This window comes from Chamaea fasciata, unplaced genomic scaffold (assembly GCF_029207755.1).
Source record: "Chamaea fasciata isolate MVZ Bird 193981 ecotype frontalis unplaced genomic scaffold, bChaFas1.0.hap1 SCAF_3, whole genome shotgun sequence".
Classification (NCBI taxonomy): Eukaryota; Metazoa; Chordata; class Aves; order Passeriformes; family Sylviidae; genus Chamaea; species Chamaea fasciata.
Window position 1 is genome coordinate 15,341,725 of NW_027094088.1, and position 26,273 is coordinate 15,367,997.

General features: G+C 39.4%; 1 protein-coding gene across 1 annotated transcript in view; it reads right to left on the reverse strand.

Annotated features, from left to right (window-relative positions):
• The window catches only part of LOC136286208 (ALK tyrosine kinase receptor-like), a 194,556-nt gene that overhangs the window by 114,864 nt on the left and 53,419 nt on the right, over window positions 1–26,273 (reverse strand). The window contains exon 5 of the mRNA XM_066177564.1: window positions 23,750–23,951. Within this exon, the coding sequence (XP_066033661.1) occupies window positions 23,750–23,951 (202 nt within the window). The remainder of the gene's footprint in view (window positions 1–23,749; window positions 23,952–26,273) is intronic.

Below are 26,273 nucleotides of genomic sequence, written 5' to 3' on the forward strand. Positions count from 1 at the left end.
AGCAAGTGCAGCACCAGAGTGGGGCAGCAGTCTGGTGTCAATGCAAACAGGTCTGCAGTGTGAGGTTCACTTTTCGGCACTGTCCTCATTTCCTTGAGAATGCTGACATTTCACAAATACCATCCCTCAAATGCATTCAATGGATTAGGAAAAGTGCATATTATTGTTAATTATGTTACCCTGAAAATATAATCAGACCTAAATTTCTGCATCTTCTATTTAATCGAAGCGTACAAACTGCAATAAAAATGTCCTTCTCATTAGACTGAGAAGTCTCTCCTCATTTCAGAGCTACTAATGTCTAAGACTATTTTGAAATATTTTAACAAGATAGAATTGTACCATGTAATTGGAAAAAATGAAACTTAATATTTTTATACCTAAAGCAGTAATAAATAAGCTTGCACTGTGCTCTGGTATGTGTTTTTCTACTTGCATATCACCAGAGAATTAGGTGTGCCAGAATATTGATCCCCCAGCACTGCCTCTATCACACAGCCACTGCATAATACTTGGGAAAGACAGAAAAAAACCAGCAATGCTTAAATACAGTAAATAAGTGTTACAGCTTGATTAACTGAAAAGAGATCAATCTTTCCTGACCTCTGCAAGATGTGAAATTCCCAGCATTTCTTCTCTTCCCAGATATTAGATGAACCCAAATTCAAGGATCTCATAGAAAAGGAGAAATTAACTTTTGAATGGTGATTTGCTAAGGATAATAAAGACCAAATACAAGCTGCCTATGCTGCAATGTGTAGCTTCAGACCTGACTTTAACTTTTCTGAAAGTTCACAGGAATTCTGATCCTGAAAAACATCAATATGAGGCCCATCAGGAGTATACATTTAGCAGAACACAGCTGGGTATGAGAAACAGAGCTTTAGTTGGAGTGAAGAGATGATATCAGAGATCAGGGTTACATTTTCAGAAAATAGTATCATAAAAATGTTGGTTGGAAGTCATTAATTCCAACTGACTCTAAGGTAATGTGCACCAGGCCCTTTGCAGGGGTGGGAACCGGGTTGATGAGATACAAAGGATCCCATTTTCTTGTCTTTCCAAGAAACTGATACTACACTTGCTATTTTTAGTCATCAGAGATTTACCAGCCTCCTTCCCAGTCACCATATTTTGTAACATTGTATACCAAACCCATCAGCCTACTTTTTCAGGTCCCATGGGGACATCCAGGACATGGATTTGATCATATTCACCTGTGTAAAGAGTCTCTGACTTGTTGCTGCTCTGATGTTGGCTGCACTTCTCCCTCCCAAGCTACAAGAATATGCAAAAAGATCTCAGATTAGGCTTTGCTCATGAAGACTCAAGTTAGAAAGAACATCCTTTACTTTTGGCTTTCCCTGTTCATAATGGACAAGCACTTCTACTAAATTTCCTTGTACCAGTGGAATAACATCTTGTTAGCTTTGATGTTTGCTACTCATTCCTCTCCAGCTGGGCTTTGATATGATTTAGCAAGAATTACTTAGCTCAGTGTTTTCACAAATGCCCCCACTATTTTGTGTTTATAACTTGACCTGAAGGTAAGAACTAACACAAGCTTACGATATAACTTGGGGGATCTTTGTGAGGAACTTAAAATCTCCCAAGTAACAGGCAATGAATAGTGAGGTTAGAGCCTGTGGAAGTGATGTGAAAATCTCCTGTGCAATTGCTAGCTGGCCAACCAAAAACTCGGGCAGAGTTAGCAAATACAAAGACACGGCTTAAAGCACCACCAGAGAATGATTTCTGTGAAACGACAGTCCTAACTAAGGCCTTATTTCAAAACTACACATGAGCACTTGATCATTTCCAAAAGACACAGCAGCCAAATGTTTATACTTTTGGACAGTCCAACACCCAAATCCTCTTTAACAAGGTCTTGCTGGATCTCCAGGTTTAGGAAATCAAGACAAAGCCTTGCTTAGGATCATCCAGTAGCTCAACAGCTGAGCTGGACACAACCCTTTTTTTTCTTTGCTGCTTGGTTAATGACACTGGAATTCATTTTTCGTATGTGCAGTGGAGGGCACAATATATTATTACAAAAAGAGGAATTGCTAAGAAAGCAAGTGGAGAACTATTTGCACACTAAGGACATGCCGTAAAGTGAGATCACATATTCTGTAGCACTTCATGGAGACACAGTCAGCAAAAACCACCCCAAAATAAAAAGCAATTGAGACTCCAGAGTGACATAAATCTGTGATATAGCATGTACACATCTAATATTACAAACAATTTCAAGACTAAGGAGTAAGGTCCCAGTCAGTCAGTCAGAACATGCTAACAAGCAGCAGAGCTACTTGAATTTAATTCAGTGTGTTAAATGGATCTCAGGAGGGGCCTATGAGTCAGAGCCTCTTGCAGGGGAATCTCACACGAGGATCTGAAAGTCGGTGGCATCAGCACTGTGACAAAAGTTGTATGGCACAGGGAGAGTAACACATGTATGGAGAGATCAGATTATTGTCAGTCAAGCAGCAACTGGGGAGAGAGGTGGCAGCAGTGCATACAGAAATGCTCTAGTGAGTCATGTTGGGAGAAAGGGAGCAGATTAAGCTGTTAACTCATTTGCAGACACTTACTTACTCACTGCTCATAAAATCAGCACACAGCTATAATAGTTGTCAAAGCGTTCTTCCACAGTAATGCTGATTATTCATACTTCCAAACACTACAAGCTGCAAAGCAAGTAATGCTAATGAACAAGCTGTCAGTTGTAACACATGGCATTCAAACTACCTGGTTAGAAAAGGATTAGATTTTTGTAATAGCACCTAATGATAAAATTATTAAGAAGGATTTGTTAACAAGACACTCTTGTGAATCCTGTAAGCAACTTGACATGACCTGGCAATGTGCACTGGAAGCCCAGGATCACCTGTGTCCTGGGCTGCACCAAAAGCAGCATGGCCAGCTAGGCAAGAGAGGGCATCCTGCCCCTCTACTCTGTCCTTGTGAGACCCCACCTGGAGTAATGCATAAGAAGGACATGGACCTATTGAAATGAGTCCAGAGGAGGTCACTAAGATGACCAAAAGGCTGGAGCACCTCTCCTGTGAGTAAAGGCAGAGAGAATTGGAAATGCTCAGCCTGGAGGAGAAGGCTATGGGAAGACCCTAATAGCACTATCCAGCACCTGGAGTGAAGTACAAGACAACTTACAAAGGTATGGAGTGATGGGAGAAGGAGATTGGCTGACAGTGTAGATTCAGATTAGATATTAGGAAGAAATTCTTTACTGTGAGGGTGGTGAGGCACTGGGAAAGGTTGCCCAGGGAAGCTGTGGATGCCCCATCCCTGGAAGTGTTCAAGGCCAGGTTGGATGGGCTTGGAGCAATCTAGTCTAGTGGAAGGTGTCCCTGAACATGGCAGTGGAGTTAGAACTAGATGGTCTATGAGGTCCCTCCCAACACAAAATGTGCTGTGATTCTTTGACGATTTCTCACTAAAAGTATTTCCATCTGAAAATGAAAATGTAATGGAAAAAGAAACTTACCAACATTATACCAATCTTAGTTACATTTCTATCTCAAAAAAGTTTTCATTTCATGGTGGAATTTCTGTTTCATTGGGAAATTCTGTTTCCCCAGAAAGAGGGATCAATACTCACCTCACCCAAAACACCACTACAAGAGAAAAATACCAGCAAGGACCCAGACAAGACAATGATGATACTCAGGGGAAGAGTGGTCCAAGCTGTGGGTCTACCATTGCAGCAGGATATCGTCCAGGCTGTTCAGCAGGACCAGAAGAGAGGGGCCTGACAAGGAAACACACCCACCCTTTGAAAAGGTGTTGGCTTTCCTTCAACATAAAACAATTACAGTTAAAAAAAAACTAATGACAAAAAAACTTCCTAATACATTCTTTTATTAACCTATTCTTTCAAAGCCAAGAGCAGCTATAGAAAATGCTAGATTAAAAAAGAAGGATAAAATCTAAGATGTAGAAAAGCAGATAATTCAGCATCAATAAAGTTTTTTGAAAAGCCTACTCCATTCCTAGCAAATGAATATTAGCACAAGAAAGGTCTGATCTAACCTGTATCCTTAATAATTCTCAAAGCCAAAGGTCAGCTTTTATATTTGGGTCAACGATCACGTTTGGCCAACAAAGTCCACATGGAAAAACAGGGCAAGCCATTTTACACATGAACACAATCCCTCCACCTGTGTGCTTGGATCCATCACAAGATGTTAGCAGCCTGCAGAGTGTGAAACAGAAGGCTGAATGCCCTGCAAGCTGCTGTGTGCATTTCTAATAGAATGCCATGGGGGAGATCTGTAAACCGTACTCTAGAAATGACAAAGGAAATGGTAAAAAAGAAGGATATCTAATTTAGCAGATTCCAAGTGAACACATCTCCAGTGATTCAGTCAGGAGCAAGGAATGAATGAATTTTCAAAGACCACTTGAGATCTGATGAAACTATGTAACTGAAGGACACCAAACTTTTCAACACCAGCACTGTGCTGTGAGGATTCAACTCATGCTGAAGTATCACACTGAACTAAATAGTGGATAATGGTGTGTGAAGAGCTAAAGAATAAAAAGAGAGCTCAGCAGATTCCAAAATTTCATTCTTTACAACTGTGCCTCTGCACCACTGGTACTGTGGTATAGCTTATCTTTCCAGAACAGGGCCTTCCTGACACTTATCCTACTCGAGGAAACCTGGTTTGATCTCACACTTATATTAACAATTTCTGTGAGAGATTAGTGTTGATAGCTGTAATAATAAGTAGAGATTTGGGTTAATCTTAGAATCTTTACAGTAGGAGACTCTATTCTCAGAATGGAATTGGGCTCTTAAACTTAGGTACAAATTTATTTTGTTATTCTGGGCAGGAATAAAAAGACTCCCTGTGATAAGAGGAGTACAAAATGAAGCAACAGGGACACAGGGCTGGGCCTTAACCTTCCCTATGCTACAAAATTATCAGGTATTGATATCTGACAATTACCTTCCTCTGATAAAAGGCAACAGAGAATGTTATGAACAGTGCAAGGCCAGGCACATTCCACTGATTCCAGCAGGTCAAGTGAACCTTTCCAACTAATAGGAAAATATTCTATCCAGGTTACATACTAGCTGGTGCTGGCAACTAGTGCTAGGCTTGGCAAGAGCCCACCACTACCACCACCACTGTTAGTTGGTTGACAGGATAACGCTCACTGTAGCAAGAAAGATAAATGATAATAATAATGAAATATGAAGTTGTCACAGGTGTGTTTTCCAGCCTCTTCTAGCCCTTCTTCTAGTATGAAGGCAGAAAATATCTTCAGCCTCAGTGGTGGTATAGAGTACTACACTCCTACAGGAATAGAAAATTTTGCAATCTCTCCAAAAGTCAAGCTTTGCCCAGCATGTACAATTTAGAGCAGGTTTCATTTCACACAGACAAATGTCTCTGTCTCTGTTACTACACCCAGTGAACTCTGGGAGGCATTTTAAGATATTTTACCTGCTGTGGGCCACAGTCTAACCTGAACACAGAATTGATTTCATCTATTACTCTATTTTATCAGGCTAAAACCATGAAAATCCCTTGCTAAAATTTTGTTTTTAGCACTTAGACAGCTGAGGGATGCAATCCCAATTACGACCCAATTATGTGATAGAGAAACAGCACTCAGAGAACAACAACAAAAAAGCCAACCCCAGAAAAGGGGTCAGTATAAACAATGTGATGACAAAAATTCTTCAAGGTTCAGAGCAAGCATTCAGCAGGACATAGGCTGAAAAATTAAGAATTCTAACAACTACCACACACAACTATGACACAAGACTACAGGGCTCCGAATGCAGAGCTGTGGTGAGTCTCTTAACATTTCTTCCAATCAGCTATCTGTGGGACAGCAGAAAAGATGTAATAAAAAACTTATTATTTGATAAAGTCTATCAGATTTTTACTTGAAAGGTGTTGCTGAAGGGTAAAGCATTAAATTATATATGGCTAAACCATGTAATGTATTATTAGCATATCTTCTTTGTTCCTCTAGCAGTTTGTCTTTCTGCCTTAGGGAACTACTCACATTCTCTAGCCCAATATCCAAGATAAAGTCTCTTAGTAGTCAGCATTCCAAGTACTTAAAATCAACATTTATAGCCACAATTTACTTGTCTGACTGTTGCTGCTTGAAACTGATGTGTTGAAATTTACTTTCTGAAATTTCAGTCAGATGATATAAATTGCAAGGGAGATCTGGGCACAATTTCCCTTTCTTTAATTAAAAAAAAAGGAGGTGGAGAGTGACATTTACTTGCTGAGATACTTCCATATATTTCTTTCACCAAACTTAAGTGCAACACATCGCATATATTAAAACAAAATGATGTAAAAATACTCCATAGATGCAGCCCCTGATTAGAAATATTTCAAAGCATATTAGAAACACAAATCACATCTAAACCGTGGCTGTATTCCTGGCTCCTGATTTAGGATGTGACTGAAAGACTGTTTAACTCTGTGGAGAGATTCCTGATCAAGAGGGCTTGAAACAGGCTCTCAAAAATCTTGATGTTACTGCGTTGAAGACACACACCGTAAGAAACATTTATCTAAACGTTAAGACCCTCATGCTTCACTTAATTGCTGCTATGTCCACACAATGACACTCTTCCATTTGCCAGCTCTGTTTTACACACATGGCTGAATCCAGCATTATGGCATCCATACTTGACAGGTTTTTATTTATGTAAGGAAGCAACAAGGATGTTTTCTGCAGGCATTTGACCTTTTAAAGTCAGTTTAGTTTGATTCAGACTGTCCTGCTCCATGTGTTTCCCGCAAAAATCATTATAGACACACTACCAGAAATGGTCATGGAAGAGAAATACTACGATACAACACAGTATTCATAACAAGTCCACTTTTCTCTCTCTTGTTTCTTAGGAACTATGAACCCCACAGGAAAAACATAACTTGTAAACACTAGAAATAGAGAAGAAAATAAAGAAGGAAATACAAAAACCTTTTAAATTATCTTCTGAGTTGAGCTGCTTCATTTCTAATCAGTTGGACACTGATAAGCACCTGTGTAACATATTGTAATTTATATATTGGCCAGTCATGTTTCCTCTACAAAACTACATAGTTTTGTCACAATATGTCTTCAGTGCAGTGTTAATTAAGATGCCCTCATCCACACCTGAGCTGCAAGATTAACCTGCCTCAGATGGGCAACTTCATGGCAAATCAACATTCCAGTCACTCGTTCTGCAACACTGCCTCACTCTCGCCTCCCAGAACTTTTCAGGCTTGTATCCTGACAGCATGTGGGACTGCAAGTCAATTGAGTGGCTCAGATCCTCTCCCAGGCACTTGTAAAGAGGAAAGCAGCTCACTGTCATTTTGAGAACAGAGGCAGGATATTGGTGAGTGCCACTGTGGCTTGCAATCTCAGTGGAAGAAAAAGGAAAATTAACTACTTTCATTTAATTAGACTGTCTTTCACTGGTTTGCTAGAACCATTTCTGGCTAGCAATAATGTACTTCACAAATCTTTTTCAACAAGAAGCATTTTGAAAATACACTCATAAGTCTATGCTATAATATCACTAAGAAGTTAATGATACTGTTAGCATGAGTTTACCGTAAATACAAATGCATTGCTGATATGGATTAGACATCACACTGTCTTGATGCAGCATCATTAAGGCACAAAATGAACAGTACATAAGATTAAAAATGTAAGCTTTATGCAGTGCTCTCTTGGGACCTTCCCCAAGGCAGCTACATTCAGCATCCCACCCTGCCAGGCCACAACACAGGTGAGCGAGGGTAACATACTGCTGCGTCTCCAGAAAGCAGTAATTGTAACAGTAGAATGAAATCAATGTTTTCTGCATACTTTGGTTTGCTTCTCTTAGTTTCTGCTAACACCAGCCTGGCTCTTCCCTAAGTTTGGAGTGATTTGCCAAAGTGTACAGATGCTACTTTCACCCGTTTAATCTCAGGCCAGCTTCACAGCAAACTGAAGGGCCATAAAATAAAACACCACTTCTTTCTCCTGCCTTTTACATAAGCTAATGCAGAAATTGGAAATAGGACCCAGTTCCCTCTGGATTCATTTTTCTGATGCTTAATAGGGCAAACAAAGACCTATATCTGGAGTAACTTGTCTCTTAACACTTTTCAATTTACACACCCAGAAACTAACGTACCAATAAAAATATATTTTCTCTCTCTCACTTTTACACATACTTGAAGCTAAATTTCAAAGTGCAAGTACATATCAATCACTTCATTCACAAATCGGAAAATGGAAACTGAACCATGCAGTCAGAGCGAACAACACACAACTTAGAAGGCTGGAGGCTGTTTCCTGACACCATTAAGGGTAGAAGAGGTAGGAACATCCTTCCTCTAGGAAGGAGGCTAGAGAAGGAGAAAAATCAGCATTCTAGGCACTAGTTTTCTGCTGGCAACATGTTAATATAGAAACCCTCAGTGATGTTTTAAAATTTCTTCCAAATTGCTGTGAAGACAGTGACCTCCTGTGCAAGGTCATATAATTAATTAGAAAGTAAGCAGGCAATGAAGATGACACACCCTCCTGAGTGGAGAGAAGTGAGTGCATGAAACAAAGCATTTAATTAATTTAAAAAATTTAGGCATGGCAGAAAACCCCCTATTTGCACAAAATACTGTTATTCGGTAATATTCAACCTCTGCAATGTTGTCTTTACATTCAACAGGGGAGATGACTCCTGACTAGATACATCCAACAAGTCTCATTTCCACACTACAATACTTCTTCTGTCTAGGCACAGTGAACGCGAAGAGATTCACATATTCAGCCAGTACCAGTGTATCTTGAACTACATGTGTAAGTCCATCAAGCATCCTAGGTACAAGAAACTCACTATTCTGTTAAAGTATTAACTTCAATTTATAGGCCAGAACTGACATAAGCCAGATGCATAAAATCTTAATTCTGCTTACAGAAGAAACACTAACTCTGTCTTCCTTCCCTTGCCCTGTAATACACACAATTCTCATATGAAACAATAGCTGAATATGCAATAATAATTTGTAATGTGAAATACTCTTAATGTGTTTCCTCAGAGAGTTCCTGTTCCAGAACATGGCAGAAACTATTTTTATTGCTCAAGTTTTCATTACAGAGATGCCACAGCACATATATCTTTGGTCTACCATGTACAGCATGTGACAAGCTAATGACGAGGTTCTTTGCCGGCCCACATCCCCCTCCCCCGCCTTTTCTTTACTATCACCAGTGCACTAATATTTAGACAGATTTACTTTGGAACAAATAGTAAATGACTGGGAAGTTGTTACAATTTCTCATTCTGATTAATGAACTGGAGGAACACTCCCTCCTCCCTTCCTTCTCCTTCCATGGTAGAAAACATATTGAGCTTATGCATCAAATAATTTTATACCTGCATTTCCTAAAAGATGGATGAGATTGGCATATCAACGATGGCTTTTCCAAGAGGGAATAAGGATACACAAAGCCATCCTTCAGCAGTCATTCCAGGACAAAGGATTAAGAATATACAGTATCACACTCAGCAAGTCTCTCTCTCTCAAACACAACCTACACCAGCAATGCCCAGCGCATAAACCAAAACCCCCTCAATTCCTCATAATGTCAAACAGAAAGAGAAAAAAGAAAGCAATTTTTTAGAGACTAGGAGAGAAAAGGATAATTCCTGCATATGCTAAAATGCATTTATGAGGGAGAGATAAGGAAGAAACCCATGAATACCATATTCAGAAAAGAGCAAACATCAGACAGAGCTCAGAAAGAGCTGAGAGTGGCCCAGAAACAAGACTATGAAGCTTCTGGGCCACACAAGCTGTGAACACAGTTTATTGTGGGGTTTGATGTCTCATTTTCAGAACACAAGACTTTCAAATCATAGGATGATCCAAACCTTTGGTATCACTGCCAATGTTTCTTCCTTCCAAAGGCAACCTGTGGATCTTCAAATCTAAATAACTATTATGGTCAAAAGGGGTAACTGTATAAAGAGATAGCCTATATAGGCTATGTCTTTGCCCCTCAAGAACATCCTGAAACTTCCAATACATTGCTTTAAATACATTTATGAGGTAAAAGGCAACAAAATCAGTTTTACATGTCAATGCTGAAAAATCTCACTAACCCAAACAACTCTCACTGGAGCTGTCAGAGGCAAGGAACAGAAAATAAAATACTTTCTGAGGGATAACTGAGGAAAAGCTGAGTAAAGGATTACCTTCACCTGCCAAATTTATTACCGTGGCTTGCTGTGCCAGTACTGAACAGCTACATTACAATGACTACTGTTTGTAAAACAAACTCTATTATCAGTCAGCAGATAATAGCTGAGCATGATCATGGTATAAATTATTACAGAAGACTACATGCAGAAGTGATTAAGAAAAAGTCAATACTGGGAGAAGCAGTTATTTCAGTTCTAGAAAAAAACCCAAGCGGATAAAAGGCAACAAATTTCAGGTTTGAAATCTAGCAGTGTTACAGAAAGCTTGTTTTCCACTCAATAATTAATTAACTTGTTCTACACCAGGGGAATTTTTCTTCACAAAGTAACTTTACTCTTCAATACGAGAAAACATGGGACCTTTCGGCTCTGCTATTACACTTCATTAAGTTCTATAAGCCCAAACAATTTGTAAAGTAAGAACATGTTTTTGCCATCTTTAAAGCAAACAAAAATAAAGATATCCATTTATCAGCATGCTTTACATATGTGACCTGCAATATTTGTCTGAGAAGATTCATCACTCAACTGCACTCTCTTACAAAGCCATGCTGCTGTACACCGCTGACAGAAAGACACTCCAGTGCTAAGATTCCTTGTGTGAAGAGTTTTCCCAGCAGCATTCTGATGATGCTCTGCAAGTCATGTCACTTCCATGATGTGCCACAGAGTGGCTGGAGAAGGCATGCTGTCTCACAGGAATAAAGAACAATCCCTGTGAAAAAGGACAGACTTTGCTGTGTGTGAACTCAGGCAGCAAAATGACAGCCAGTAATCCTGAACAGAGAGCCAAGAAGGCATTTGGGGTCAGCCCAAGAAACCAATATGGGAAAAACACCAACATTGTTCATGGGAAAAGTCCTGATTTCATGGAAGACACATTTTCTGAATAAAAGAAATCACGCAATTGTCCTAAATTATTTCTGTTTTTTCAGCTGAACAGAATATGCATCATTCCCACTTTTATCCCCATCATGAAATCCGTGAAACTCTGCTATATATTATGGGCTTCAATCTTTTGAAATAGCAGTTTTGTCCTTAAGTCCTGCTTCAAAAGAAGGGAATAGCCTGTTTCACTGACTTGTAAGATCTCTTTCAGAATCTAGGAACGCAGAACTTGTTCCATGTTCTGGAGCTAAAATGTTGTCTATCCATTGCAGTTAAGCCTGCGGCTCTTTCAGAACAGAAAACTAATAAGACATTCACTCACTTAAGGAAAAAGAAAAAAAGCCAAGTGAAAAACATACTCTTCAGGCTGATGTAGGAGGCAAATAACTCAACTACAAAAAGCCATCAGGATTTTGCAATTTTAATTTTTCTGCTCATTGAAGCTTTTGACTTTCAAGCAATTAAAACCAGGCATCAAAGGCACATGAAATCGGGATAGGGTAGTGATTAATTTGTGGAAAAAAAAGTTCACAATTTAGTTAGACAGACACAAATCAGGCATCCAAATCTCAGGAATAGCAAGTATTAATGCATTGAGGAGAGCTGAGAGGAGCACAGAGAAGAGAAGATGGAAAGAGTACTTGCAGTGCCTGTCCCATGGAGGGTAGAAATGTACCTGCCAAGTGCTGCTCATGATGAGGACTCAGGGACAGATGCAGGGCTAGAACAGTCCTTGCCTCTGAACAATTATTTCTTCCTCTTAACTTTGCCCCTGCAAATGTTTCTGCATTGCAACAAATGCAAAATCTAGATTTTGTGCTCATGCTGAAATTCAGTGAATTAATGCCCATTATTCTCCGAACAGTGCTGGGTCACTCAGATGAGGCAGAGGAGATAAATATTACAATCGCCACTGGAATTAATTCCTTTGACTTGAAAAAAGAAAACCCAGACATCAACATTATTTCTCTCCATCAAAACCTGCACTCTTCTAGTAAAAATACCATAAATGCAGTGCCACTCAGTCACACATCTATTGAATACAAGCTCACTAATGATCTGCTAGAACACCTCTTTAATGCTTGACTGTGTCCACTGTATAGCGCCACCTCCTTTAGCTGGGTCTTAGTGTTATTAAGAGTCCTTCAGACCACTTGATGAAAGCATTGCTGGAGAGCTAAATAATCACTTGCCTTATTATATGGTCTTTGCTGTGAAAATTCACCTCACTAAGGCCAGTTTGCAAGCTCTAAGAAGCTGATGTTTGTGTCCTCCTGGCAGAGATTTTCCTACACGAGCAGCAGCTGAATTGCACAAGGGAAGGTGTCCAGTGCACACCCTGGGCTGTAACAGGCAGAACCAGAGCGGGGCACACAAAACTAGCCGCTCAGTGCCTCCCTGTGCTGGTTTGGACTGAGGTAGAGTTAATTTTCTTCACAGTTAAACCACGATACTCCCCCAGCTTTTGGACCCAGAATTTGTGATGAAGAAATAGATCCAAGTCAAAGACAAGCAGGACAGGGGCAGGAGAGAGGGAGTGAAGATGAAATGTTGAGGGTTTGGAAAAAAAGAAGAGCCTGAAATACAAAACTAGAAGGGAAGAGGGCTGAGACAGAGGGAATAGGGGAGAAGTTATCCCTGGGAATATTGAGAACAGATAGAAGAGCTGATGGGAAGACAGAAATTCTGTCATCCAATACCAATCTCTCAAATTTTGAATTGTTAAGGAAAGAGTAAAATTCTATAGGATATTCCCCCCCTTTTTTGTAATAGAATAGTTGTGGAAGGCAATAAGTAAAAAGAAAGCAAGATGTTCTTGACAAAAGTATTATATTGATAGTGGTCTGATTGTTGATAAACATTGAAGTTGATGGTATCTCTCATTGTCTGAGAGCAGCTGTTTTACTGACAGCTGTAACTGCCTTGATACCAGCAAACAAAATGCCCCATCTAAAACAAACTAAGAGCAGTCAATGCCCTTTCAAAGAAACTACATACACATCCCAGTCTTGACTTGGAGAAATTGCCTAAAGGAATGAAAGGAGCCCAATTTCCCAGGCTACAGACTTCATAAAAAAGGGAAATCAAGTTGTGTCAGAAGTAATTTAGAAACCACTAAGAAATGAGCCTCTAAACAGCTCATCTGGCATGAAATAATAACAAATTGCAATCATCATGGTTTTGATATGGACCTGAGATGTCAAAAGCATTAGCCCACACTTCCCAAACCACAGCCTCCTGAAAGACAGGCATTTAGAGAATAAAGGGGCAGAGATGCAAAAAACCCCCAGTTGCTGGATTTGGGAACACATTTAAATTAAGACAATATCCAGACAGATCATCTAATGGCTTTATTTTCTGGTGTGGCAGTAAATTAAGTTAGGCACTCTTAGGATGTTCTATCATCCTAAAAATAATCAGGTTGTCCACTGCATTTAATGTACCAACAACAATTATCTAACTAAAATTATCTTAACATTTCTGAGCAAGCACACTGCACAGGACTTCTGTACTTTGGAATTTTCTTCTGCTGAAGAAAATCAGATTACTTGGTTCCTTATTAAATAGTATTTCAATGCAAATATTTTGATAAAATCTCCCCCTTAGTGTAATTTTGTTCTGTTATAAAGGCATCATAATAACGGGTCACTGATCTGAATATGAGAGGCCGTTGACTTTGTCTCATTTATTCTACTGTTTGTATTCCTTGCTAGATAAAGCAAAGTCATAAAAACTTCATTGCCTTGTGAAAAATTTAGACTTTTGCCAGTCTTCTGCAATCTCATCCTCATGTGAAGTTCACCAAGGATGACAGACACACTGCTGGTCCAAGTCTCAGCTAGGAATATCTTCGCTTTGTCCAAAGAAACTTTTTTATGCGTTTTTGTGGCCTCAATCCATCAGCACAAATGGCACACCAAGCCAGGGATGACCAGGAAAAGCTCCAATTACATTCAACAGACAAACTTCATTGCTGCTGTTCCCAAGAGAAAACCCTCTTTAGTCAGCCCGATCTAAGACACAACAAATACCATACGGTTATGGATTGATGCTTTAAAAAAGCTGGCAACTGTTCTTTATCACACTCAGAATTCAATGTCTGTAGAGTAAAACACAACCCCTTGAGAGAAAAAAAAAAAGAAAAAAAAAAAAAAAGAAAAAAAAAAAAAAAGAAAAAAAAAAAAAAAAAAAAAAGGAAAAGTCCAGCAGATCCAAATGTGGTGGGGAGCACTGTTCATTTCTCTATACAAGATACCAAAATGCTACTGTGCAAACCATAAATGTTCATGGCTTCCCTATGCTGAAGAACAATCAGCACAGCACAGGGAAAGCCTTCTACAAAAGTGCACAAATGAAGAAATAACCTGATTCGAGCACTATTTAAAATAGTTCTGACAAGGCTGTCTGAAACCTGTGCCTTTGATGTTGTTGTCAACACCAAACCCCATGTTTTTACTAGAGTAGCTGCTGACAGTAATGGTTTGCCCTGCTAGTACAAAAAAGAGCTCTTGAAAAAGTATTTTATTAAAGGAATATAATTTCTACTGTACTAGATATGCGTTATAGAAAGCCATAAAATTCAAAACAAAACAAAGGTAGCTATCTGACAGAAAAAAATCTTTCAGGCAGGAGCAATATTATTTAACAAATACAGTACATGAGTTTTAAATTAAAAGCTCTGCAAAGTGCTTCACACTGGTGTCATACAGCTCAGTCCTCACTGTATCCCTGTGGAAAGTCATACAGTGCTTTCCTCAATCACTGAAAAGAATTTCAAGCTGCTGCCTCTGCCACTGCAGCATGCATCAGAATCTAAATAATTTCTAAGCCTTCATTCAATTTCCCACGTGGGATTTTATTGAGAATTAGCTTCTTAATTCCAGTTGAATAAGCCTTTGATTTTTTTAATATGCAGAAGCAAATTGTAAGTTAGAGGTCAAGTTTATCAGAGCTCTCTTTTTTCCTGTATGGAAAACACACAATTTACCAGCACTAGAGAATAATAGGCAACATTTTTTGGTGAGCAGCAATACAGACAGTGCTCTTTAAAGTGAGGGTAAAAAGCTGCCCCACACAACTTGAACCCTGTGCTGCAAGTCATGGAACACCAATGAGAATTTCAGGGGCATAGCCAAGAACCTGACTTAGAACACAGAATCAACTGCATTCCCACTACTGGAATGCTTTTAGCAGGTGGATGGGTCAAGGACATGATTTTAAAGTCTTGCAAAGTTATCAGCACCTAGTTAATTTCTCTCTGAAATTGAAAGCAAGAATATCACCTTGTAAATCTTCTACAGTACTTCCTACAGGAGGGTAGATTTGCCTTGGATAAGAAGGAGATTCTGAAGCATTAGCAGGGAAAGCCCCAAGGAAATTGCACACAATGACAAAGCCATGCTCCAAAATGGGACAGCCACAGAGGCAGTTGCACAGAACTCAGAAGGATTTTAAGGTCAAAAGTAAGCAGGAGATACAGAAAGCAATTATACCACAGGCTAGTTATAAAACTTGGCCAACAGCAGAATGACAGAGAGTTTAGCTGGAGGGGAGTGAAAAATAACTAGAAACAAGGCTGGCAATATTAATTGCCTTGTGTCTGGAAACAAATGTCGGAAGCATTTGGCTGTGGGCAAAGATACTTGGACACAGCAAAGGATCCTAAAAGACTGTTACAATTTCATATAGCAGAAAGGACACCTAAACAAAGAAAAAGATGACAAACTAAAGTGTTTGTGCAGGCTTGGGAAGATGAGGCTGGGTGATGTGTGGCAGGTGGTTTGCTTGTTTAGGTTTTATCAAAACTGAATTCATCCTGACATGTTCAAACTGATAGGAAGTGCAGCATGGACTAACATCAATATGAGGTTGTGAAGATTAGTTTAGGATTACTTTTAAAAATTGAAGTAGAAGCCTTTGTGTAGAGAAGAAAACATAAGATCTATAAAACAAGGAAACAAGAATGAGAGAATGGGGGGGAAAAAGCCAACCCATAGTTTGGAAAGTGAAAATAGCATAACAACCAGAGAAGAGGAACCTGAAAATAATTTTGAATGATACAAGGTGCAAAAGTTTAAGATGACAAATCTTTCTGCCCAGGATTTGGACAGTATAAAAGTTGGATTAGGTCGCTCAGAGCAGTCTGAAGAAATTGTTTTAGCCCTGTAAGAAATGATTTATATTAAGGGATTTTTGTTTCGAAGAACAAATATCCAAACCAGGCGAACAAAGAGTGGCTGAACTCTCTTAAGTGGGGTTCAGTTTGGCATCATTTCTGTAGAGTCAGATGTGCCAGACTGAGGTTTCTTGCACAGAAGCAGCCCCCTAAGGCCAAAGGTCACCAACAGGTCCTGTGATTATCTGGGAAGCCACAAAGATCCTTGTGCCAAGGCATACTGGGAATCCAGCGCCCCACCCCACTCCTCCTGCACTAGTGTGTTCAGCACCATGTTCAAAGCAGCAGAAAAGGCTGTTCCACTTGGTAAAAAGTGAGCCCTTACTGTGAACAATACATTTCTCTTTTATTTTTTCCCTTTTTTATCATTCTCTACATACTAAGTAATGTGCTGCAGTAGTAAGCAAATTTTCATGTTTGACACATGCTTCTCATTTTCTACTTTATTTCAACTTTAAAATTACAACTCCCATCCTGTTTCATGGTTGTAACTGGAGTTATACTACACAACATTGATCTTCCTATTTGCATGAATCTAGTAAGCATCAATAAGAGGCAGCACGGCCAGCTAATAACTGTCTGATAACGTATATTACAAAAAAAGAAAGAGCACTTCCCCCCCACATTGCCCCAAACTGATTTTCCATCGGTTTGATTGGGACTGTGATTAACTGCTAAAAAAAGTAATTGCAATTACTCACTACTGAGTTAATTTGGTTGGTCCAAGAGGTCACAGGATATCGTTCCTTCACAATATGATCTGCCACAATAGTGAATGGCACTCAAAATTCGGTTTCTGGTAATATTAATATATCATTAATGGTAACAAATAGTTCACTTCCATAAAGATGTAAGAAGAAATAAGGTGCTACAGCCCAGTCCCAACTGATAACACAGAAAACCTTTCTGGAGCCCTCTGAAGACACTGTTTTGTTGTCTTAAGGCTACATGAAACAATAATGCACTCTCTAAACCAAAAAAAAATCTCCAAAAAGGACTCATGTTTATCTCAAGGAATAATAGAGCACTCCAGTGACAGAAAAACCACCAAGACTTATAAAACAGAAGTGTACAGACATTTACTTCACCCTAGAGTGAAAGCAGTAACTTCAGCCACATAATCTTGTGCCCAAGTGGCATGGGAAAATGGTCTACAAACGCGCAGATATTTGTACACCAGGTTCATACTAATGCCTAAAACTTTGCATTGCAGTATTTTACCTTACAGATCCTGAATGATTTTAATTTAAATCTCCCCAGCAGTATGAAGTTCAACAAGACCAAGCGCTGGAGCCTGCACTTTGACCACAACAATGGCCTTGCCTTCATCACTGCAGGCTGGGGGCAGAGTGGTTGCAAAACTGCCCGGCTAAAAATGACCTGGGGGTGCTGGTTGGCAGCGCTGAACACAAGCCAGAGCATGCCCAGGTGGTCAGGGGCATCCTGGCCTGGATCAGCAAGAGTGCAGCCAGCAGGACCAGGGCAGTGTTGTCCTCCTCTTTTTGAGACTGGTGAGGCCACACGTCAAATCCTGTGTCCAGCACTGGGACTCTCAATTACAAGAAAGACATTGATATGCTGGAGTGTGTCCAGTGAAGGACAGTGGAGCTGGTGAAGAGTCCGGAGCAGCTAAGTCCAATGAAGAACAGCTGAGGGAGCTGTGGATGTTTAGCCTAGAGAAAAGGAGGCTCCGGGGAGACCTTATCACTCTCTACAGCTCTCTGAAAGGAGGGGTAGCCAGGTGGGGATCAGTCCCTTCTCCCAAGCAACCAGCAATGAGATAAGAGGACGCAGTCTCAGCCTGCATCAGAAGAAGCTAAGGTTGGACATTATGAGGAATTCCATCATAGAAAGGATGACTACACATTGGAATGGGTTGCCCAGGGAGGTGGTGGAGTCACCATCTCTGGAGGTGTTTTAAGAAAACATTGGACATGGCACTTGATGCCAGGGTCTAGTTGACACACGTGGTGGAGTTTGGACAAAGGTTGGACTTCATGATCTCAGAGGTCTTTTCCAGCCTAATTGAGTCTGTGATGCTGTACAAACTGAAAACTAAATAGCAACAAACTCCTCAAGGTGCCATGACCAACAGAGTTAAAGCTTTCCTTAGGTCTAGAATTGAGGTACTGGAAAAACCAAAGGTTTATTATGTGGAGAAGAAAATCTTTTTCCCACATGCAAGCATTTGCTATCAAAGATATCAAACTGATTCTTCCTAGGTATTGAGTACAGTACCCTTTGAAAAGGGAAGGGGGAAAAGCAACACCAACTTTGTTTTTACTTTTCTTTCCCCTTTTTTCTCCTTCCTTTGCCCTGAATTTCACAGACTGAAAGGGACTATAAGTTGGCTAGTGGGTAATAGCACAGAAAAAGTTTAAGTGCTAATTTTCTGTCTAGAACAATTCAAGTTATCTCTCTAAAATTAAGGATTAGTGTTGCCTGGCCATCAGGGTGAGAGAGCTTAGTTTCTAACAAATCCATAAATCCAAATTATTTTCCTGCATTACCTGAATTTCTCAAATGCATAGTTTGAACTGAATCACTTAAACTCCTAATTTAGAATTCTCAAAGAGTAAAAATGTCCTGCAAATTTTGAGACATGTTTTGATGCTTAAAAATAAGTTTAAATGCCCCAAATACACACTAAGACTTTGGTCTTTATTCTTTGGTCTTAGCCCAGGCATTTGCAGAACAAAGGCTTGAATTTAGTCAAGTTTTTCAAGGAGAAGGGGAAACACACATCCCCCATCCTCACAAAAATAATATAAACCAAACAAACATTCTTCTATTAAGCCTCTGGTCTCTAAGACAGGCTACTGAAGCTACTGGTAAGAAAGAAAGAAAGACAGAAAGGGAACAAAAACTAGTACAAGAAAAAACCTTCAGGTTTCAAGCCTCAAGGTCAAATGTGACAGATGCTACTGATTCCTTCATATATTTTCCTTGACATTTATCAATGCAATCAATCTTAAGTGAAATTGTAGATGCCAAAAAGGGAATAGCCTATCATGATTTGCAGCAACCTTCAGAACCAGGTGAACTTTCTGCTGGAAGTGTTCTGTGCACCAGTATTCATATACCTACTGAAGTACTGGCTATGTGAAGTATTTGTGTTTTATTACTTCCTTTCTCATGCATACATGCTCAAATTTCATGTTTTATGTAAGAAACACCTTCAACTTCACAAATTTACACAAAAGTCTTCAGATCAATCACAAGCTTGGTGATGAGGGAGGTCTACAATGAAAGACCACATTAAAATTAGGTGTCATTTGCTATGTTCTTATAAGAAGTTTGGTTTGCTGTATACTATGTAATATAGCAGCTCACAATTAATAGTGCAAGTAGAGGCATAAAGTAATAATGGTAATTAAAATGAACCATGATAATTTTGTCCTTGCCCAATTAAAATTTCTCCAAAACACACAGATCTAAAGAAATGAAAATCAATCCTTTATTACAAACTCTGTCCTTGCTGACAAGATTTTCTTGATTTCCTTTGTGTTTTCTCCACTCTACTAAACACACTTGCAATCTTACTTGCTTTATAATTACAAATTGAACACATGAGAAAAAAAGATGAGAGGTGAAATTAAATCAGTGACCACAGTGACAGTCTGACAAGCACCCAGAAGTCAACATTCAAACAGTGGCAGCAATTCTGCTTTGCTAAATTACCAATGTGCAGCATAAACATACTCGATGTCTCCTTACCTACAGAAACAGAAAATGGGAACCCCATTAAAATAGCAAGAAAGGATTGTATACAGCACCAAAGGAACAGAAAAACAGCAGAAGATAATACCCACACCTGGTGTCATTTGAGATAAATCAGAGTGCTGTGCTCCATGGCAGGAATTATAACAACTCTTTTGCCATTACAAAGGATCAATAGCAGTGCACTGGTTCTCTCCCTGTATCATCTGCGGGTGCTTGTAAAACCCAACAGAATTGCAAGAGATGTCAGAAGAGACTAACCACATCAAAAACATCCACAGACTCAGAGCAGCTAGAAACACTTCCATGCAACAAAAATAACTCTAATAGAACACAGTGGTGTAATGTTCCTCATATAAGAGTCCTACTGATTGTTTAGGAGTTAAGTTAGGAAGGTCTAACCAAAGGTGCTCCAAACCCCACAAATTAAATTGGAGTACGACCTTTCTCCTCTTTAAAAATAATAATGGTTTTTAAAAGTATGCAGTTCTGCTGAACAAGGACATAGTTACCTTCTGAGTAGCAAGCATTCTTGTATATATTATATATAAAAGTTATGACTGTATTTGGCAGAGTTTCTGTGTACCACAAAACAAGTATCCCTTTGCCAGCCTCTGGTGTTCATCACTCAGGAACCATTCCCAGCCATCACTTCTGCCACTCTGGTGTATGCTCCATCTGCTCCACCCTACTGCAGTGAGATGCATCTTAGCTTAGCCACCTTTCTTCCTGCATGCAATACATCAGCTGTAGTGAAATATGTCAGGTAAGAAAATGAAACAAACAGGTGTCTTCCACACAATGTTTTCTGTAACCCCTCTAGCTCATTATGGAACTGGGACAACTCTAGTCCATAGGCTGTGGCTGTTTTTTCCCCTAAAGAATGAGATCAGAGGAGCAAACAGAATACCCATATCTGCTTTGAGTCCTTATGCATCATCACACCTGGTAATTTACACACAAAGACAACATGGATGAGCTCTGGTAACAAATATTTGGGTGTCATGCTATCTTTACCTAATACAATATATTATACATACATATATTCTACTTAAAATCAGCCTCAAGTGCTGTCAGCCAAAACCTTGGCTTGCCTGGTTTCACCCTGAATGAAACAGTAATACCTGACAGAATCTGAATTTTTTCTTGTAAATGCAGGTGAACTGTGAAGACCTTGTAAGATCTTAATATACGTAATTTGAGTTTAACAATTTAAAAAGAGAAAAAATGTAAAGAAGATATTAGTGCGGTGCATAGTTCAAGATCTGAGAAAACCCACCCTAGAATTAACTTATTGTTTTATCACCCTTCAGATGGATTTTTTCCAATAAAACACATTCTTCCTGCTATGAGCTTGATTTCAAGTAAGGGCATGGACTCACTACTGCACATACAATGTCATGGCAGCTACACACACTATACACCTCTTGTTTGCAAAGCAATATATAAAGCATATAGAATCAAAGAAGTGTCAGCTGTGTAACTTAAAGTGTTTTTATTTCTAGCACAGACTCATCATTGAAGAATTCAATTACTTTGTGCCTAGAGCTAAAATCCTTATAAAATTTTAGAAATTGTTTGGTTATAGCATGGTCAAAGAACTCATTATAAAAGAACACAATTGTTCGCAATTTCCAAGACAAAATAAATATTGAACAGAACCAATTTCCACTGTAAGATTGCTAGTTCATTTAAGAACTCCATTGAATTAAACTAAACTTTTGATCAGCTATACTGGATTCCTATTTAAAGGAAAAAAAATGCTTTAAAAAGTGAGATTTACATGTTTTATTATCAGAGCTGGAATAGCTGATATTATCCCTCCAAACAAAGGAGGGTCACTCAAATTCGGGAATGAAGATTTAGGGCAAATTATGACAAATTGCCACCTTCTCATCTGTGGCTGTGAGGAGCCATTTAACCATCCCCAAGTGACATTTATGTGGGCACAGTAGCAGAGCTTTTCTGCATTGCTAAGCTGAAAGAAGAGTTACTGCCTCTTGCAGTGAAGGGACAGGACCACAGGAGGAGGGGAAAATGAACCAGCCGGTTGCTCCAACTGGAGTTTTCCAGCACATGGAGTACCAAGGAGTCAGACATACAAACCCATGAAAACCACAGGCACATCCTTACCCCTCCACATGCCACAGAGATGCTGTTGGGGAGCAAGCTGCACTTCTGGCAAGCATATGGGACAGTCAAGCCATAACCAAAGCCACCTTCTGTAAAAGCATAAACCCTCTTTACTGTGGTGATGATCTCCATCTGTAACACACAGCTGAGTCATCCATGTTATCGCCAGCAGATGGCAAAACTAGGAATTTGTTACTGTACTTAAAGCCATCTTTCCCTTCCCTTCAAGGCTCCTTGCATTTGGCACTTGCCTGTGCTCCTGGTGAGTTCTGCCCACCCACAGATCGGAACGGCAGCTCCTCCATGCAGCAGACCAGAGCGTTTCACACACAGCAATATTCCCTGTGAGTGCCAAGGAGCAGTGGCAGTGCCAACACAGGAGGCACTTTGCACAAAGCATGTTTATTAGCTGTGACACAGAACACAGCATTTGCAAAGAGCTAAGGAAGAAGACAGCTGCTGTGGCTCCTCTAATTACCTCTCCCCAGACATCAACAGCAATTTACAATTTGGATGATGTTGCTGGAACTAAGTATGATCTAGATCCACACACAGGCTTTCCCCCTCACTTTTATTGGCCATGTGTTATATGAGAATTACAACTATTCAAACTGTTTCTATGAGTTAGGTTATCTCCTGCAAGGCTTTTTATTGCACATTCTCCTTTTGCTACTGGAAGATGCAGAATTTGCCGTAGACAGTAATCAGATAATCACATCTTGTTACGAGCACAAGCCAGCAGGATTTGCTATTAGAAACTCTCTAATCTATCACATCAAAACAAAGAACATTTGAGATGTTTGGTAAAAGTTATGCTTCTTAACACATTTCACAACAAAGGTAAGAAATAAAAAATTTAAATAGTCAGTATATAGAGCAGGTAGAACATTAGCCTCACATATATCCAAATTAAATTCCGAGTTACTCTACTCCTACAGCATCTTGAAATATTTACTGTGCTCATCTCCTGCTGTTTTGCTGCTAACAAAAATTTAAAAGAATACACAGGAAGTCTGACAAATTAAAACATCATCAAGATTAATTGCACAAAAAGGATAAAACATTTCAAACAGTTGCACCCTTGAAAGATCAAAAGCTTTCCTCCCCTGCCAGTAGTTCTGAACAGCTGTATGGGCAAAAAAACCCATGTGAAGAAGTGAAGACAAAACCGAAAATGTATGCAGGCACATGAAACTGCAAAGACTCAGTAGATATTCTAAGCCCAAAAGTATACATGGGTTAAGAAGTAGTAAAAAGCAATCACACAGAGAGAATCAGGCAGAAAAGCTTTAACCTGAGGATAAGTATCCATGCTCTATCTATACCTGCAAGCACTGAATAAATACGGTGTTGACTTAGACACTCAATTACATGGATGCAGAAGTTTGATAATGCCTTGTATAATAAAAAGGTACCAATCTTCACCTTCTATGATATTTTAGACCCATGCAAGACAAGCATCTTCTCAGTGGGGTGTCCTGCTCCCCTCAGATGTGCAGCATGCATTTTGTGGCTCTATTGCTACACAGTCGAGTGATTTTTCTCAATTCAAGCTGTGAGTCAAACAAGGGGATAAGACTTACCCTTGTTTCTCCGGACTCTCCTCTGACAGGATTTCAATGCTGCTCTCATCAATGAGATGGACGCGAGCAACGTATTCTCCACTCTGCTGGTAAAACTTGTACACAGCCACTTGAACTACACATTGATCATTGTTGCTTCTCAGCCAAGGGCTCAGGATGGTGGGGCTTGGCCTCTCTGATGCATTAAGAAACAGGAAAGAACCTAGAAGAGAGGATGCAATAAGAAAGCTTTAAAAATTAGAAAATCCCCAAGACCTCCTAGATTACAAATGAATACTTTTGAGTTTTATGTCTTAGCTCATTCTGCAGCCCTTCCATACCTCACAGTCAAAGATCACATTTGCCAGGTAGTTTGGAAAGTTTGCCCATTTTGTATTAAATCTATTAAGATTAAAGCAACACTTCATTCACCTCTGAATGGTTCAAAACAAATATTACACGTAGATTTAACTCCCAGAAGAAAAAAGCCCACACAGGTAATCAAGGAGTTTTAGGTTTAGATTCCCATCTGTAACCTCTTGGGTCTGGTTCAGACCCAAATATATTAGCACTGGTTCAGCAGGATCCTGATGTGACAGCTCTAGCATATACATACTTATTTATAATACTTTATACTGTATCTAGTCCTCTCACCCAAATAAAGAATACAAATTCAATAACTTTCTATAAACAGAAGACTGCAGCGGTTTTAAGTCTAATATTAGAGACAGGATAAAGGTCTGACACAGTTTCATTTCTTCAGCAATTCATTCTAATGTATTAATTTTATATGCAGCTAATCCACATTAAACATTTCATTATTATCCACTACATTGACTCCCTCGGCCTAAGTCTATTTCAATACAATCTGAGGCTTATCCAGTGGGACAGAGGTAATGTATTTTCATCCCATTGCTGCTCATTTCAGGTGAGTCAAATGACTCCCTTTTGGCAGCCGACTAATTTATCAATTTGTCCACAGAACAAGCACGCTGGGGCCTGTAGTTGGCAAATGAAAGGGACCAACCTTTAAAGCAAGAAAAAGTATGATATTTCACAAATTCTAGCAAGACTGGTCAGGTAATGAAATCTCATTATCTTGATTACCTGGAGCATCCATTAATACAGCCTGTCTGTTAATTCTGAAAACAGGCAAGTCTGATAAAGAGTTTAATGTCATTGGGAGAGAAATTAAGGCTCAACAGGGCTGTAATTGAAACTTATTTTTAAATGTGCATGAGTTTTAGCCAGAGCAGAAGCTTGTTTTTGAAAATGCCAAGGTTGCAGCTTCAGAGAAATGATCTCCTACATCACTGAGCAAGGCTCATAAGGTATCCAAGGTATCTAAGAAATACTACTGAGGAGCTACAAATGAATCCTTCTTGTTTTCACCTCAGTGTGTAAGCTCTGGACCAGGAGGTGCACAGTAGCCACTCTGAGCTCCTGCTGCAGTTCACCTCCTTCCACGAGGCATCTGGTGAATTGTCCTTATTTGATTGTTCTAATTTCTCTCAACTGAACTGAGAGTCAAGAGCTTGGATTTTAATGGCTGACTATCAGATGCTGGTTTAGAACACAGGAACTGCACTTGTGTTCACAGACGTCCCCTTTGAAAAAGTCTGATTTGGCAAATCATCCAAGGTCACACAAAGGGCAATAATGGAAGAACTACAAATGAAAACTGGATTCCAATCAAAAGCTGTTTCCCTCGCATACATACATTTATCATAAACAGCATTTTTTACATATTGCTCACAAACAGTCTTCTTGGCATTTACACCACATTAAGGACATATCTGAAACTAGAAAACGTCTATACTGAAAGAAAGAAATATGAAGAAATACATAAAGTAGAGCCTGCTCAGATGTCAAGGTTTTCAAACAGAAGAGTGAAATGCAGTCACAGCTTTTTCTCCTTAATAACAAGATTCCTATATCTAAATAATAGTCTTTAATACAGTTGCTAATGGAATTGTTTGATGAGTTTAAACAAACAGTTTTTGTCAGTTATTTTTGTTGGTCAGTAAAAGAAAAATCCCCAACAAAACAAAATCCAGCTACATGTATCATTCTTCCCTGTCTCCCTTTTGTTGCAAACAAAAGAGAATTAGAGCAGTAAATCTTGTGGCTTTAATTTTACCATCCCCATAAGAACAATGAAATCTCTGACATGAAAGGGAGCAAAGAGATTTCTGCTGGTGGCAGAAAGACACTAAGTGTTGCAATAATTGCTGATGGTAACTTGCCAGGTGCAAGAGCCATTTGCACATCTTACTGCCTTGCAACAGGGAGTCAGATTTTAAAAATAACAAAGAAAGCAACTCTCAATCCTCCTTTTCTTGCAGTGGTTCTAAATCAAGGGAGCTGCCAAGGACCGTTCCTCTTATGCCCTGACTTGAGGTCAGGTTTGAAACATCAATGAAGTCCAGCAGTAGACCAGGGTGGCTGCTACAGCAGATTTGTGAGACAGTCACAAATCTCCTTTGTTCTGTCTTTTTCATTTCTACTCTCTGTCTGCAGGGCTCACACTGTGCAGTTGCAGCTG